The sequence below is a fragment of the Nyctereutes procyonoides genome, unplaced genomic scaffold, assembly GCF_905146905.1.
Source record: "Nyctereutes procyonoides isolate TBG_1078 unplaced genomic scaffold, NYPRO_anot_genome, whole genome shotgun sequence".
Lineage (NCBI taxonomy): Eukaryota > Metazoa > Chordata > Mammalia > Carnivora > Canidae > Nyctereutes > Nyctereutes procyonoides.
Window position 1 is genome coordinate 58,600,993 of NW_026575051.1, and position 17,418 is coordinate 58,618,410.

Consider the following 17,418-nt stretch of genomic DNA (forward strand, 5'->3'; position numbering starts at 1 on the left):
ATGTATGTAATTACAGCTTGGGTGTACTTTCCATTTCCATTTTTCATTTTAACACCTCATCATTGTTACATTATCTTTATCTGATTTTATTAAAAACATTTTTGTTCTGAAGAATTTTCCCAGGTATTTTATTACTGTAATTGATATCATCTTCCTGAATCTCTTTTTAGCTGTTCTCTAGCATATTAAAGGGATGTAGTTCTGTTTTGATTGCTGATTCATGGATTTGTTGGAATGCACAAGCAGATTGCATCTCTGTGAACAGTTAGTTATTTTAAATATGTCAGAATTGTCCCTAGAAGATTTCCTAAATAAAAGCTGATTCCAATCAATTTACTTAAATTCATTCTGAATTACCTCAGATTCTGTCTTTAACACATTCAATATTTATGCAATGCATCCTCATGAGTGTTTCAGATATATTGTTTGGGGATAGGATGAAGCATCCAAAAATAATTAACACAGTGGGCAAAGATAACGGAATGACAAAACTGAAATAGAAGATGCAAATGTACAACCATTTTTAGCACTAAAAATATCAATCAAGAGTAAATCTTTCTGTGCTGGAGAGCTGCAAATAGCAGCAGGACCAATGTTTATGAGATGCAGTGTTTTGTAAGATGGACAGAAGCCAGGATCATCACTGTGGTATATTATATGATCTGGGTACAGTTATGTTTCTATAATTGATTGGAATTGTCCACGGAGAATGTTCTTTGCTGCAATCCAAGGATTTCTTCAATGTTTCAGTTTCTCCAAAGGCCACTTGAAGGGTAATGTGTTTTTAGAGGAATGCATTTTTCTAAAGTATCAGAAAATAAGATTGAGGTTTTACTAAGATGTCTACATTATTCTTATGGCTTCTGCTAAGAATAGCACTATTTGAAGCCAGTTGCATGTTTTTTTCTTCCTTATTTTTGGCTAGAATTAGGTTTCAGAAGTTGGATAAAATGGTGTAAAAATAGTTACTTCTAAAAGAAAAACCAAATATTTCCTTTTAAAAGGAAAGGGTTTAGGTTTTTACCAAATATACTTAAATTGATTTTCATGCTTTTACAAGCATGGGAGCAACACAACTCCCAGGGAGATTGCACAGAGTGGGTATTGCTTTGCAATGTTAGGGAAAGCACACAGATGCTTTTAAGGGGATTTTAGAACTTGCTTTAAAATGTCTTTCACTCTGGGTACAACATAACTTGCACCCAAATAGTTGGTGAAAGTGTGAGGTGCTCCCATGCTGTTGCTCTTAAAACCTGTCTGCTTCCAGAATAGTCCATTTCTGCTGACTTGGACATCAGATGTGGCTCTTGGCAAGGTTGTGAAGGGGTGATGTTTATCCTCAGAAATCAAAAGGCGTAGAAATAAGGTAGTCAGCACTCTTTCATTGTCTGAGGTCTCTATGTACCATTCACTATTCCACCAAAGCATGTTCCCAGAAAGCATTTTCAGAAAAGGTCCACTGAAGGAATCCCCATGCCCATGTCTGGTGAGTTACAACCGAAATGGTGCATGTATTTGCATTTGTAGTGGTGGAAATATTGTAGGACAAAGGGGTGGAACACAAGTGACTCCCTCTTTGAGCACAAAGATTTTGTTTTTGGTGGGGTAGCAATGATGGGGTGGGCTCTTAGCCTACTGCTCACTGACATAAAATCAATGGTGAGGATGAGTTTATTTACAGTTTATCACCTTAGACTTTCATTTACCTTTTATTTACTCTTGACAGCTCTTTATCATTTTCTAAGCATTTTCACAAATGATTCATTAAATGAAATTGATAAAACACTTGCTGTACCAGACACTGTGTATACAACAATGCAGTTCACTGCCCTTTTTTATCACCATGGAGCCAATCACTATGAGAGGTAGCCTAGGCAAGTATTATCTCCGTTCTGTTGGTGAGAAATGGAAACAGAAGAGAGTTGATCGGATATATTGTCCTAAATCTTCCAATATATGCAAAGGTCACCGAATACAACACAGGGGTAAGGAGGCATTACAGAAACTTAAAAAACTCCCAAAAGACCCCAAACCAAAAACCAAGGAACGCAAACCACTTCTCTTGATACTGCAAGTGCAGCCTTTCTTTTTAATCCATACCTATTCCTTCCTGATCCCTGGGAAAACTGTGTTGTAATAGGAAATAGAGCATCTTTGCTGATAATACCCAGCTGAAGTAACACACGTAAAGATGCACATTCCTGGTATACCACCCATTCATTTTGGTATTATAATTAGATGAGCTTATTTAAAAGCTTAATTGAAGTCATTAGCATTCTTTGTTAAGAATGACTATTAGAGGCTTTCATGTAGTATATCAATTTCAGATATTTGAAGAACTATGCAATGATTTGTTTCTAGTGTGATCTGTTTGGTGGAGACACAATCATAATGTTGGAGCAGATAATGTTTGATTAATGAAGATCTCTAATGGTAGCCTTATTCATTATTTATTTTATTTTATTTTATTTATTTTATTCATTTTAAATTTTATTTATTCATGAGAGACGGAGAGAGAGAGAGAGGCAGAGGCACAGGCAGAGGGAGAAGCAGGCGCCATGCAGAGAACCTGAAGTGGGACTCGATCCCGGGTCTCCAGGATCACGCCCTGGGCTGAAGGCAGTGCTAAACTGCTGAGCCACCCGGCTGCCCTCATTATTTTATAATGATATTGTGAAGTTTCTTTTGCCTCAATCCAAACTTTCTCTTCTGTAACTTACACTCATTTTATTTTTTTCTGGTCCACCATGGTCTTTTGTTTTTAACAGTTTGTCCTTTTAGACTATTACTTTTGGAAAATATGCACCAATTCTGATGTATTGTCATGAAGAACATTTTTGGAATCTCCCTTTTCTGATTGTCTTTGGTGTCGATTTACAAGCTGTGAAAAAAAGCAGTTTCATTTTTCTGGCAGTCAGCATTACTCAGTGTCAGCGTTTTCATCTGCAGAATTATGTGGTTATTTCTGAAACCCCATTCCCTTCTGAATGGTTGGTACTTTTGAGGCTATTTGGAAATATGGGCCCCCATAGCTGTAGGGAGTTCTAAAACCGGTGCTAGATCAGCCTTCCACATTCTGCAAAGTGCAGACTTCCGAATCCAAGAGCCTTCAGGGTTGAAAGCTCTGAAATAAAATACATCTTAGATCAGTCCTACAATCCCTCAAATCATTAAACTGCTTTTAATAGGACTTGGAATCAAAGGATGCAATCATTCAAGGTAACCATGTTTGTTTTCAATGGACAGGCATGGTGTCTATGTAGTTTAACAAGTCCAAATAAAATCGAGGTTAACAAGTAAGGAAACATGGGTTTGGGGAGTCAAAAAACTTTTAATGACAAGGAGGTGCTGTGATTCTGCTCAACCAAGTATGGATTTGCAGTCCATCTTCTCAAGGATGTCTTATAATGAGCTGGTAAAACATTAATTTACTGAGACAATGTCACTCATGAAATATTAATCATGTGCATTTTAGAAATATTTTCCAAATTATAGGCCCATTGAAAAGTAACAATAAAAATGTAAGCATCCATTCAGATATGGCTATCTGGACCCAAAGTTTGACCTTGGGTAAGACCAGATCTAACCTTTGAATAGCACCCCAAGATCCTTCTCAAATTGACACACATAAGACTTGGGAAGAAGTTTCAAGCAAAGTGGGATTCCTGAAATCTCCTTTAGAGGCCTCTAATTTGAAGAATTAGGACTGTGGGTGTCTGGGGAAACAGTTGTCCAGACTGAGGGAGTAGCAAGAGCATAGGTCCTGCACGATGGTCACCAACAGCAAGGTGATCATTTGGTGGCATGGAGTGAGCAAGAGAATGATGAGATGAGGTCAGAGGTACTTAGGGGAGGAGGCAAAGACCATGTGGTATCATGCAGGCATTGTGAAGATTTTGGCTTTCATTCTGATGAAAAGACGTTGGAAGATTTTGAGCAGAGTAGACTAATCATCAGACTTAAATCTTTCAAAAGGATGTTTTCTGTGGAGATATAATACTCTTAAGGGGCAAGAGCAGCAGCATGGAGGCCAGGCCAGAGAATGTGGTGTGGATGAGGGTAGTAGCAATAAAGATGGTTGGATTCTAGATAGATTTTAAAGGTAAAGCAGAAAGGGTGGGCAGATTAGGTGTGTTTGGGAGAAAGGGGGAGTCAGAATGACTCCCAAGGTTTTTGGTCTGAGCCACTGGAGGTGTGTGTGGAGAGTGTGCTTGGGGAATAATGCACATTTTTCTACGGCTACTGAATTAGTTTACTAGAAGGGAGTGTTGACACTTGGGGACAAAGGTCTATCTTGTAGATTTTCACTCTGTTGCATCATTTCTGTGTATGAAGTGAGAGGAAACAGATAGTTTTTGATCTGTTTAAATATCCCATCACTCTATCCTCTTCCCATCAAAGCTGACCATGGACTTTGGGTAGTATAGGCAGAGAATGGTTCCTATCCATGGCAACTCATTTTTGGGGCTGAAGGTCCTGTGTTCTTGTGTTGGGGTTGTAGGGATGTGGGATTGTTTCTGACGCTTGAATTCCAATTGTTCCTTAATGTAACAAGAAACAAGAGGACCTGTTTGCAAGAGAGCTGGAATCCACTTTGCCCTGGGGGGGAAAACAGTGATAAGACTGAGGAACAAGCCAAGTATTTTGGTGAGGAATTTTGATTTCAGTTCAATGGTGGCAATGTATGTGTAAGGAATTGAGGTTGCAGGGTAAAATGTTGGAAAGAAACAGAGGCTTTCTGATTCTTACCAACTAATGTCCACCCTGTTATCACACATTTCATCTCATTAGACCTTTGCTGAGTGAAGCCTGCAGAACTTACTGCGTCTCCCTTCTCATTGCCCACTCAGCTCCTTACCTCCTGCAACCTAAGCTTCCTCCTTCTCCATTTTGCTGAAAGTACTCTCTTAATCATCATGATTGGTTCTCAATTCCTGAGCTCCTCGTTAGTATGTATGTATTTATTTTAAAAATTTCATTTTTATTTATTCATGAGAGACACACAGAAAGAGAGGCAGAGACACAGGCAGAGGGAGAAGCAGGCTCCCCACAGGGAGCTCAATGTGGGACTTGATCCTGGAACTCCGGGATCACACCCTGAGCTGAAGGCAGACGCTCACCACTGAGCCACCTAGGTGTCCCTCCTTGTTAGTATTTAGTATGCATTACTCACCACAGGAACGGATGCATGCCCTCCCAGATTCCCGGCTAGCTCATGTCTCTCCCACTTCTTTGTTCCATCTGCAGAATGCCCTTTGTCATAATCTTCTTTGGTTGACTTGCCAAAGAATTGTGCCGTATACACTTCAGACTTGCTGTCCTTACCCTCTAACTCAAGGTCATTCCAGATGTTCCCATCCTTCTTGCCTCTTGGTCTCTTTCATGTTTCTGAAAGTGCAGACCAACTGCGCATCCTAGGCGGGGCTATCTCAGAGCCTTTGCTAATGCTGATATACCCAGAATATTCTTCCATTTCTGCCTTCACAATTCTAACCATCTTCAAATCTCAGCCTACATGCCCTTTCATGGGTTTTAAAAAATAATAGCTCATTGCTGCAATTCTTTTATTATAACCACTGACCTCTTCTTTTCATCACCAGGCTGCCTTGAGGGCAGGATATGTTTCTGATTCAAGTGGATACTCAACATACTACCTAGAACAAGTATCTGACTGGCATTTCAATTATTTAAGCTTGATGAAATCCAGAGGAATATAAATCCAGGGGAATATAAACTGGGATATGAAATTAGTCTTATTATGGTGGCACATGTCCTGTTCAAATGCACACTTAACACCAACATTTTGGTTGAGAAATGATCGAGAATAAAGTCGTAGATAAAATAGCGTTCATCACTCACTGGGATGGAACATTATCATCCAAGCACACATTGCTTCACTAGTGTCTTCTGCACCTTATTGTAAAATAACCAATTTTAATTTTAGAATTTAGTAGGTCACATTGTTTTTCCCGCTCTCTGAGGGATAGAACAGAAATTCTTTCTTACTGCTCCTATGTCCTGTGTCACATGTCCAGTGAAGTAGATCTCCTACCTCCCCACACCTGCATGTTCTTGCAACAACAATAAAAAAAGGAATGATGCTGATAAGCATGAAGACAATGAGACTGTTTCTTCTCAATTCCTGCATGATTGGCGACCATTTGTCTATAATTTTTCATTTTCATTTAGTTCCACTAAAATAGTGGTTTAGAGATGAACGTCAATTAGGAAATAAATCACCATAGGAAAAGCAGAAATAACTCTTTATGTGATACAGTAAACTTCTGATATAAGAGCCTTTTAGATACTTTGTACCCACGTACTTCAGTGTGTTCTTATTGATTCAAATTTAATTTTGAAAAATGTATGCCTTGTTTTCCCGCCCCACTTTTATTTATTCTTATTTTATTATTATTATTATTTTTCAGCATGGAAAAGGAGGGACACAAAAGCAATATATTCCAGTTTCAGAAAAACTTTTAAATTCTAGTACTTGAGGTGGTTACATTGGAAACTTTTTAAAAATAATTCATCACATGACCAGGAACAACTGAAATTACTTTCCAAGGATAGAATTTCATTCCATTAGACTGTATATTATACGGACATTGGTATTTAACAACATTTTAGTTTGAAAAAAGTATTTTTCATGATGGAAACTGTATGGACATAGAGAAATTTCCTTTATCACAAGTGAAAACCTACCTGTAGGGGTTGGATATGTTCTGTGTGCCTCAGACCTGCCTTGGAAAAGCATAAAGATGAAGAATTTTACTGTGTGCTCTGTCCACGTTACAATGTGAATTAGACTGTACTTCTCTTCTTGTGTAAATAAATATATCAAGAAGAGAATGGAAGTGAAGTCTTGAAATAGAGATCATGAAAAGAAGAGAAGAGTAAGGGGGAATATATGGGAAGGAAGGAGAGATGATTGAATCAGCTTGTCTTGAAGTGGCACTCTAAATATTCTATTTCCACCAGTTACAGTATCTACATTTTCTAAGATCAGTATATTCTGTTTTCTTTATCATCATTGGCCTCTGCAATATAATTTTACATCATATATTATTAATATTTTTGGCTATAAGAAATTCTTGAAACCACATGTGATCAAAGTATAAATTTTGCTAATAACCCACATTATGTGTGTCTCCATGCAGGTTTCTCTTACGTGTTTTCTGCTGCAGGGTTAGAAATCTGTTACAACAAATCCTAACACTGTCATGCCTCAGTATACTTTTCCTTAGAAAAAAAGAAACCAGCATTCTTGTAAACATTACACTGTAAGATGCAAAAATTGATGGAATTCCTAAATATCATCTCAAGATACACAAAGGTTCTCCTACATGTGTGTTCAATTCACATATCAAGAAACCCATGAAGACAACACTTTCATAAAAGGCAACATTTGTGAAAAGGCCACCGCAGTGAGCTTTGTGTTGCTGGAGTCAATACTGCAGCTGCTGTTGATTTCCTGGGTGTCTTGAGGTTAGAAGTTGATTCCACCAAGGCAAACACCAAGTAATTTGACTTTGTCTAGATGAATGAACAGCCAGACTTCTTAACCACTTCCCTCAAACGGACTGTTCGGGTCAGGTTACTTCACTTTTAGGTCAGTCAAGGCCTCCGAGACCTCCTCGTTGACCTGGGCGGAAACGCTGGCCTCGGTGACGTGGAGATGAAGGTCATACTGCTGGTCCAGGCCAAGGTAGCAGTCGCTCATGAGATACAGTGTGTAGATATACCTAAGACAGAAAAACAGAACAAAACGTAAAACCACAGTCATATTTAATTCCTTCAGAACTCTGGTGGTGAGATTCTGCTTACCTCCCAGGTAGTTCAGGAGTATAAAAAGAAATGGAAACAACATGATGATTTCGAACATATCCTACTCTTTTCAAAGCGATAAGTTCTCTCTTATCCACTTCCCCTAAAATCAAAAACCATCCTTCATCTTTTAATTTGGGAAATCGAGGGGTAACCGCATGGCTGTCTTGCTTTCCCTGTAAACCAGAAAAAAAAAAAAGATAAATCATTAATAATATCTAGACTTTCTACACCCCTTGGTTGTGGTTTTTAAAAGGCTAAGTTGTTTTTCTTGAAGGCCATAAATCTACACCGTTCAGTATAGCTATCTGGGATGTTTTAAATTTTCTGGTTTGGTGTCTTTGATATGCTATCACCTACCATTTTTTAGAATTCTTGAAGTGCAATATAGGTACTACTTTGTGGCTATAACCACCAGAATATTTGGTTCAGTTAGAACAGAAAGCCCTGATATAAAATTAGTAATAACAAATTAGTAAAGTCTCACATCAATCTTATAAATGATATTAATACTCCATTTACAGGTGAATGAATTGAGATATAATCATGTTAACCAAATCTTCCAAAGCCTTATTCATAAGAAACTGATACCTAGGGCATAAAAGACAAGACTAGACCCTGGACCTCAAGATAACATATATATATATATATATATATATATAACATAAATACCTTCCCTCCACCCAAGAATAAAATTCACATAAAAAAGCATATATTCTAATATGGCAATAGTAAAATATCCTTTCTTTGAGGAATGGGAAATTATAAGCCAAGCAATTTGTAAATTACATTAATTACCACAATCTGAGAACCAGTATCACCATAATGGCAGCACTTGAAGTCTTTACTATAGATGGATTTTATGAAATACAAGATTATTTTGGTGATTCTTTAAGACAATGACATTGTAGCAAAAAAGGTATTAATAATGACATGCTCTCAGTCAGACATCATTAAATACTGTAGAGGGAGATGCTGTACTTAAGACATTTTAAAAGAGATAAGATATTTTAAAAGAGAAGTCTGACAGCAATGCATTTTTATAGCATTTAGAAACAAATTGAGAGTTTTTCCAGCATGATAATCCAATTTTAATTTTTTAAAAAAGATTTTTAAAATTTATTTATTCATGAGAGACATAGGCAGAAGCAGGGTCCTCGCAGGGAGCGCAATGTGGGACTTGATCCCAGACCCTGGGATCACGCCCTGAGTGGAAGGCAGATGCTCAAATGTTGAGCCACCCAGGTGTCCCTAAAATAATTTTTAAGTAGTAATAGGAAGGTAGAAAAATCTTCGTTTTTTTCCATGACTTTATCTGTATGATTAGTACTATTTTTGTGTGTGTGTGTGTGTGTAAGTTAGGTCACCTAAAAATGCTCATGTGAAAGCCTCTGAAATACCAGAGGCCAATTAGTTCATACTTACACTGACTGATTTTTAGAATTAGAAATTTAGAATTTTTAGAATTAGAAATTACATGAAATGGGACCCAAAGGCACAGTGCTAAAAAGCCGTAACGACAGAGAACTACTGACCATTCTGTGTCTAAAACAGCATGGACAGTACACATGAACAACAACTTCATTCCTGAGGGCTTATTTTAGATACGGGAAAGCCCCTGACAGCACTGGTTGAAACAGAAGACAAATTCTTATTTCAATTGTTATCGTACTAAAACCAATCAGCCCACATGCTCTGTATTAATATTCTTAGAGGGCCAAATGTTAAATTTCTGTATCATCAGTAACAAACAGAAAAGACCACAGGCATTGAAAAAAACATGTAAATTTTTGGCCTGTGTGCACACTGACAAAGCCCTTTCATGTGCATTTCAGTGAAGGAAGCAGGCAGATGTGGCAACTGAGGCACAGAAAAACTTAGTGTCCTATTCAAATCCACAGAGCTAAGCGGTAAAGCTTCGCTCTCACGTGCACCTAGCCAGAATGTGTTTTTTATGTATCAAAGTGTCCCCCCAGGCAGTGTTTCTCAAACCCTCATGTCCTTAAAAATCATTTGGGGTGCTGGCTACAAGTACAGATTTTGAGATTTCTCCCCCTGAGATTCTGATACTGTCAGTCTGATAAGGAGGGCCAAGGAATCTGTACTTTGAATTCCAGGAAATTCTTCAGGACTGAGTATACAGACGACATGAGAATAGTACTCCAGGCAATACATTATTATGTAAGGTGGATATTCTGGAGCTGAAAAATGGCACATGAGGAGAAGTCACTGGTTCCAGAAGACTGACTCTTGTCGCTTAAGGCCAGTTGAGGAGGTAGGATTCATGAATGACACGGACACATTAGTAATATAAAAGATATGTGTGGTGGCGCATGCTGGTATCTGGTGTGAAGCATTTGAGAATGGAAACCAAATACTATACCTTGTGGAACCCAAAGTGGACTCTCTGCAAGCTGACTTGAAGCACATACTCTTGATCAGCATGCAATCTGATCCACCTGTTGTCATTTCGTTTGTCTGAAGTCAGAGTTGTGATGGAGAGTTCACCATGTCCCTCCACTGAGTCATCCCACCAGCCTTTAACACTTAAGCCAACATCTATCACTGGCAAGTGAGATAAGAAATTCCATGCCTGGATAAAAAAAAAAAAATAGAAGAAAAAATAATAAAGGAATGGTTAATGTGAAATGCAGTGATCAAATAAGAAACAGTGTGCTTTGAAAAAAATCAACCTCTTTGTTTTGAGATTAATTCTAGATTCAGTGTAATCGTAAGACATAATACAGAGAGGGCACCTGGGTGGCTCAGTGGTTGAGCATCTGTCTTTGGCTCAGGTCGTGATTCTGGGTCCAGGGATCAAGTCCTGCATCAGGTTCCCCGCAGGGAGACTGCTTCTCTCTCTGCCTATGTTTCTGCCTCTCTCTCTCTGTGTCTCTCATGAATAAATAAATACAATCTTAAAAAAAAATAATACATAAAGATACTGTGCACCATTTCCTCAGTGTCACCTAATGGTAGCATTTTTCCAAACTAAAATACAATATTAATAAAGGATATTGACACTGATACAATCCAGAGTTTTTGTTCAGATTTCCCAGTTTTTCCAATACTCATTCATTTGTTTATAAAAATAGTGTGCTTTTAATCCTTGTAGTGTTTAAAAAAGTTTTTATTTATTTGAGAAAGAGATTAAGAGAGAGAGAGAGATCATAAGCAGGGGGGAAGGGCAGAGGGAGAAGCAGACTCCCCACTGAGCAGGGAGCCTGATGTGGGGTTCCATCCCAGGACCCTGAGATCATGACCTGAGCCTAAGGCAGACACTTAACTGACTGTGCCACCCAGGCAGCCCTTAATCTTTGTAGTTTAAAGTCCTTTTAAAAGTGACTAGAAAAATATTATTCATTAGCTAAACTTATGACATGACTTCTTCACTATATATCCCCCCTAGATATTGAATGGCAAATGACTATACTAAATCATAAGTTTAAAAATGTTTGTTTTTGAGCTGCTTTGCTTTAGAGAACATCTGGTCTAACATTTATGTGACCTCTAAGGCAGACAGCATTACCAGGGGATATAAAGGTAACTTGAAAAAAAAATGCTGTGATGCAATTGTTGATGTCCCTCAGTATCATTTATTGACAACTTACTGTACAAAATGATTTTTTTTTGTCTGTATGCCAAATTTATTCTGTAAGGACAACATTTCTATATGTCTGTATGTTACAAGGAATCCTGTAAGGATCTAGGGTCCTTCTAGAAATAAATATGTATTTTTGGCATTAAATTGAGAATATTAATTAAAATGACACACATTAAAGAGTTAGAAAATACTTTATCAATCTTATTCTTGCTCTTTAAGTTGAAAGACATTTTGAGAAATTAGTATGCATGTAGCAAGTGCTCATTTTTATCGAATGAACAAATGAATTTTCTAAGTCTACAGAAAGGATGTAACAAAATAAACTTAAAGTTATCACATAACTTACTATCAACTTTTCCTAACATTTATAATTATTTAGAATATCACTATCAGTCAAGAAAACTGCTCATTGGTTCTATCAGTTGTTACCTTCTAAGTTAGTTTTTAAAAGTACGTGAATACTTTCATTTTGTATTTTCCTTTCTTTCTTAACTATATACCACAGATTACCTTATAGGCATGACGTTCTGTTTGCTAAGACTTCAGGGCTGCCGAGTATACTTAATTGAAATGAAGTAGCCCTGATGAATCAAACTACCCCTTAGGAATTCAAAAAATGTAAAACTAATGCAAATTTTCAATTCAACTACAATCCTGTAACTTGTGAATCTGAAATTATGTCTGGAGTAGATCTTGAAATAGTCAAGCTACAGAATGGTCTATACTGTGCTTCAAGGTAACAGATGGCCTATCCCCTTGCTAGAACCCAGAGTCACTGAGTATAGAAGCCATACCACTTGATGTTCTAAGCCTGGCCAGAGTGGAAAAGTGATCAAGGGGACACTCAAATACACAATTTCTGTAAAGCATTTAACTTTGTGAGACAACGTAAGTAACAAACATTTACCTCATGAAGCAAGCCTTCATGTTTCCTTACTTGTCCTATTAAATTAGTTACCGAGAGATGTTTTCAGGTACTAGCCACTCGTTGGGATTTTACTTTACAAAGCCCCCAAAAGCCAGATCTGGTTTTTATATATATGTGATCTTTTTTGTAGCACTTAACTTATGACTTTTCATCCGTGGTGTGTACACATATATTTGTTGGGTGTGTGTATGTGTATACACACACACACATATATAAAAAACATAAGCTATTTTTAAAGAAACTGCTAAGACATTTCAGTACCAGCCAAACATATTTATCTGAGGATTAATCTTCATCTATTGAATCAGGCAAGAGCACTGCCATGCATACAATTATTTAATTAGCGGCCAAATCCTCTGCCAGTCAGCAGCCGTTCCAGGCATACTGATGGGGAAGAAGATGCAAATCTCACAGTCGTACTGCTTTTTCTCATTACTACTGCAATTAGCACTTAAATTGATGCTTTAAACATACTAATTTCTGGAATAATTCAGGATTTGTATGTTACCTGGGATCGCCTCACTGCAGAGCCGACACCAGATTGCTCTGCAAATTGAAGCACTTTTGAGCCAAATAACCATCATCATATCAGACTGAGCCAATTTGCATTTGGTTTTAAAGATAACAGAATGGCAATTTATGCAAATAAATTAAGTAAGTTTACTTCTGAGTTCTCCCTGAACTAATTATAACAATGTTCTAATTTTTCATCACATCTAAAACTTGGCTTGAAATCAGTGAATGTTAGGTTAGAAATCTGTTGTTGCTAACAGAAGCCTTGTTTGGATTTAAATATATTGTTTTTATTCATAATTTTGATGGTAATATAGTTAGAAAGGTAGGCACTTATTATGAATATTTAAGTTGCTTTTTTGTGCCAATTTTGAGTTCAACAGAAACTGAACAATCAGACTTTAATGCCTGTAATACTTTTTCTAAGTCTTGCTCAAAACCAACTTCCATCGGAAATAAAAAGAATGACATGGTTTAGAAGTTAATTAGTATTAGAACTTTAATACCTGTATTTGCAAGTCAGTATGTTAATTATGTTATAATTCCTGAATGTTTGACATGTTTAGGGTAAAACTGCTGAAGACTTAGAAGTCTATATATGCCAAAAATTTCTGACATCATTCACTCATATTTTTGGCCTTTCCAAAGATGGTTTGGAAAGATGACCTATGTTGTCTTTTCCAACACAGATTTAGTTTCCTATCTAAGTTAAATGGCATACAAATAAGAAATTTACTTAAAGAATTACTTTAGAATCTAGGAACAATAAAGTGATTAAAATAAAGGGGGAAGGTATAAAAAAGTAACTGAGGGAATTGCATGAAAACCTACCCAAATGCAATTTATACCCAAGTGGGTGATGCAGCCTAGTGACGGACAAGCTACTGTAGGCTTTTCTAAGCTGGCTTAATAGCATTATACTGAATCAACTTCCAATAATGCCAGTGCTACTACTAGTTATTGTTACTGCAATTATTTTTAATATTGTTATTGACCTCTTTTCTATATTAGGAACTACATAAAGCAGTTTACATAATAATTATCTTGCTTAATTTTCAAACAATACTTCATGAGATAAGTATAATGTCTCCATGTTCATAATCACGGTAAGTGGCAGACAGAATTTAAACCCAGGTGAGTCTGGCTCCAAAATCAATGCTTTAAGTTAGAAAACTCTTGGTATAATTCCCTGGGCAGTATAAAGAAGCTTCAAAACACAGAAACAATGGCCTGACCTGCTTCATTTTCACAGCTGGTAGCTCGTTTTCCATCATGGAGCTGAATACATGGTCTTTCCCTCCGCAGGCATGGATCAGTTCAGGAAGGCAATCGATGAAGCCATGGCACCCAGCACGTACTCCCTTTATACCTGGGCTCCATTTCCTGAGAAATAATATCAACACTAACCAAATAATTCTTTAATAGAGCAAAATATTTCCACCTCATTGACAATGAGAATTGTCAGGAATTGCTTTATGTAATGAGAACAGGTTTTCAAAATTAAGACTACTATATAACTTTTTAAAGGCCGTTGTCAGTAAGTTTCAAAATCAGCCAGTATTCTCTAATATATCAATTTAAGGCAGTATGGCTATTATGACATAAGATGTGTAAATCAAATGTGAGCTCAGTAACTACTTAGGGTTTACAGATAGGGGGTGTGTTTCTATAGGAAGGCACTAATGTTCAGTAGTGCTTCCACATGGATAAAGCACTGACTCGAACCCTGGTATGTTTTTTAACGGATGTCTCTAATATAATTACTTGCATAAAGTTTTCATTTTAAGTTGATGGTAACATACAATTAAAAGTCCATTTTGGAAATCTTTTGAGAGTTATAGCACAAGTAGTTCAGGGTCCCAGAGCAAAGTCCACCTAAATTTTATCCTCTATTTTATATATATAAAGAAGAAAAATACAATTGAAATTATACAAATATAAGCACTTTTCAGGGTGACAGCAAAGAAAGATCAAATCTCCTGGACTCCAAGCAGCTTTCCATAACAGACCTGCATGCTGTGTTGCAATATTACCCTTATGTACCTAATTTACTGTTGAAATCCAACTCCCCTAACTTTTAGTACCATATTGGAAGGGTTCCTGAAATTGAGCTGCAGACATGAGGTATCTGCTTTTCCCCTCATGCCACCTGCTGCTGGTGTAGCTCACTCTCTGAATGTGCCTTTTAGTTTCCAAGACATCCTATGGTGGGGACTCAAGCACCATGGAAATAGTTGCCTGGGAACCCTCTACTCCTAGGAAAGTCCACCTGAGGACTTACCTAGGAGACCCCTGTGTGTGTGAGGTTCTGGTTGACTTTTGTATCTAGATGCCTCAAATGAATACACCCCTTAGTCCATCTGACAAGAGGAAGTGAGTACATGATGGCAACCTACAGCCAGACTGTTCTGTGTGCCTATGGGACTATAAACCAACATTTTAGCTGCAAAGGACCTCTCAACTGATGTGAAACACTGGTGTGAAATAAACACTTTCATTTAAACACTGCCAACCTTACTTGTACTATGTACTGTTTTTTTCCTTGCTAAAATATTTCCAGCTATGTACACAAGACCTACAGCTTAAATAATTTGATAATAATATAAAACTCTTCTTTTTAGTACAGGTTATATCTTGAGGTGCTAGTATATATAACTACCCAGTTTTGGACATTTTGTAGATGTACAATTTACCTTTGACAATGGATTTCAGATCCCTTGACTCTACTGTGCAGTAAAGAGAAACTAGCCATTTATTTTTGGTTTAGATCACAAAGCACTTTCGTAACATCTTTTAAAGGCTGATATTGTAAAGGAATAAATGCAATTAAAATAGAAATGTATATAATTGTAACAGAAAACAAGAAAAGGTTAAAATGAATTGTGGTTCAGCTTATGGTAGACGATCGAATTCCAACAGAGACCCCTATATCACTAGGCCATGTCTCCCTCTGGGAAACAGGCATTTTGACTGTAAAGACTCAATATCTTAGGCACAACATGAAAGTCAAGTGACCACACTTGTAAAGAAAATATTACTTTTGAAATTAAGAAAGATAATTACATTGAAAATTATAACAATTACCTGAAAACGTGAAGATGGTGGAGTTCTATGTTTGGTATTGAAAGAAGAGAAGAGTCCTTTAACCACCGACCCTGGATCACCATCTGAACCAGATTGGTGATATTCAGGGCAGTCACCAGCCAGCCCTGGTTTGCAGCCACATCCAGCATTGCCTGAACAGGGGGAAAAAAATGCACGTATTACAAGAATACCATGGCACTTGCCCTCTCCATTGGGGATCTCATGTTAACTTTATCAGAAGACAAACATAAAATAATAAGCATTATACCTCTAAATGACTATAATCAAAATAGAAACCAGAAAGTAAACCACAGTAGGATTGGAAGGAACAAATCAAAACTCTCATAGCATTTGTTGCACATTTTTTCCTATAAAGTACCACATTTTTAGCTTTTTTTAGGGTAGCAAATATAGCCAGGTAAGACTGGTAACCAGTAATAAAACAAAGAAAAGACCAGTGTACTTTAAGAACAAACACCTATATAATTCACTGTATCAAGAACATTAGAAGCAGCATCTAAAGGGTAAAGCTCAGGAAGTCTTTTCCAAATTTAATATTAATAATGGTAAGATAACAGGCCTTCTTGCCAAAAAATTATTTTCCCCCCAAAGCAGGCTGGAAGGCAGAGCCCTGGTTTTCAATGAAAATAATACACTACATACTTACAAATGGGGCAATTGCCAGTGGTACAAGTGGAATGATGAGAAGCTATTCATATTAGTCTATACATTTAATCTAATGTTTTATGGACAAACAAAAGGCTGCATTTGCCTAAGGCAAAACTAAACAGTGAAATCTTCTTTAAACAAAGGAGATGTTTACACAGGCAAAGCTATTTCAATTAAATTAGATTCTGGAGAATGCTGACTTAAAGACACATAAGTTAATATCATGATCTGAGGCAGCTACTTTATACAGTTTTAGGAGTGTACTCTCTTGTTTTGGGAAATGAAGATATGAAAATAAAAAGAAATTCTATACACCTAGTAAATGCTGAAAATGACAGTATAATGGTAAACAGCTCAGTACCAGCAAAATATTTATAAAATGTTGTATAAATTTATTAGAACATTTTTGGAAATAATTTTTAAGGCATATTATGCTAGTAAAATTAATTCATCATGCTATTTAGTACTACTGAGGCATATTTTCCTCCTAAGTTTTGAGTTTCCTATTCTGTGTCCTCTAATTTAACAAAAAGTGAAACCTGTTTAAAAAACACCTGGCTAAACCAATCTGTTGTCTTTTTATATACATTACATGAAAATGGATCAATAGTTCTGGCTATCATGATTAATGCGATGAAGTGGTCAAACTGGGTTTTAGCACCTGTAAGTCAACCATATATGATAAAGTTTCATATTGGTATAATAGATACCTTTATATGTGTGTATATCAATGTGTATACATGTAAGAATGTACATGTTTATCAATTTAGGGAAATCTGTTTCCATTCTTCCA

At 36.9% G+C, this 17,418-nt stretch overlaps 1 protein-coding gene across 1 annotated transcript in view; it reads right to left on the reverse strand.

Moving 5' to 3' along the window:
• Positions 1-6,105: 6,105 nt before the first annotated feature.
• The window catches only part of ASCC3 (activating signal cointegrator 1 complex subunit 3), a 349,769-nt gene continuing 338,456 nt past the window's right edge, over positions 6,106-17,418 (reverse strand). The window contains exons 38-42 of the mRNA XM_055329663.1: positions 15,957-16,108; positions 14,108-14,255; positions 10,211-10,420; positions 7,828-8,003; positions 6,106-7,745 (exon numbers count right to left, since the gene is read on the reverse strand). Coding sequence (XP_055185638.1) covers positions 7,598-7,745; positions 7,828-8,003; positions 10,211-10,420; positions 14,108-14,255; positions 15,957-16,108 — 834 coding nt within the window. The 3' untranslated portion in view covers positions 6,106-7,597. The remainder of the gene's footprint in view (positions 7,746-7,827; positions 8,004-10,210; positions 10,421-14,107; positions 14,256-15,956; positions 16,109-17,418) is intronic.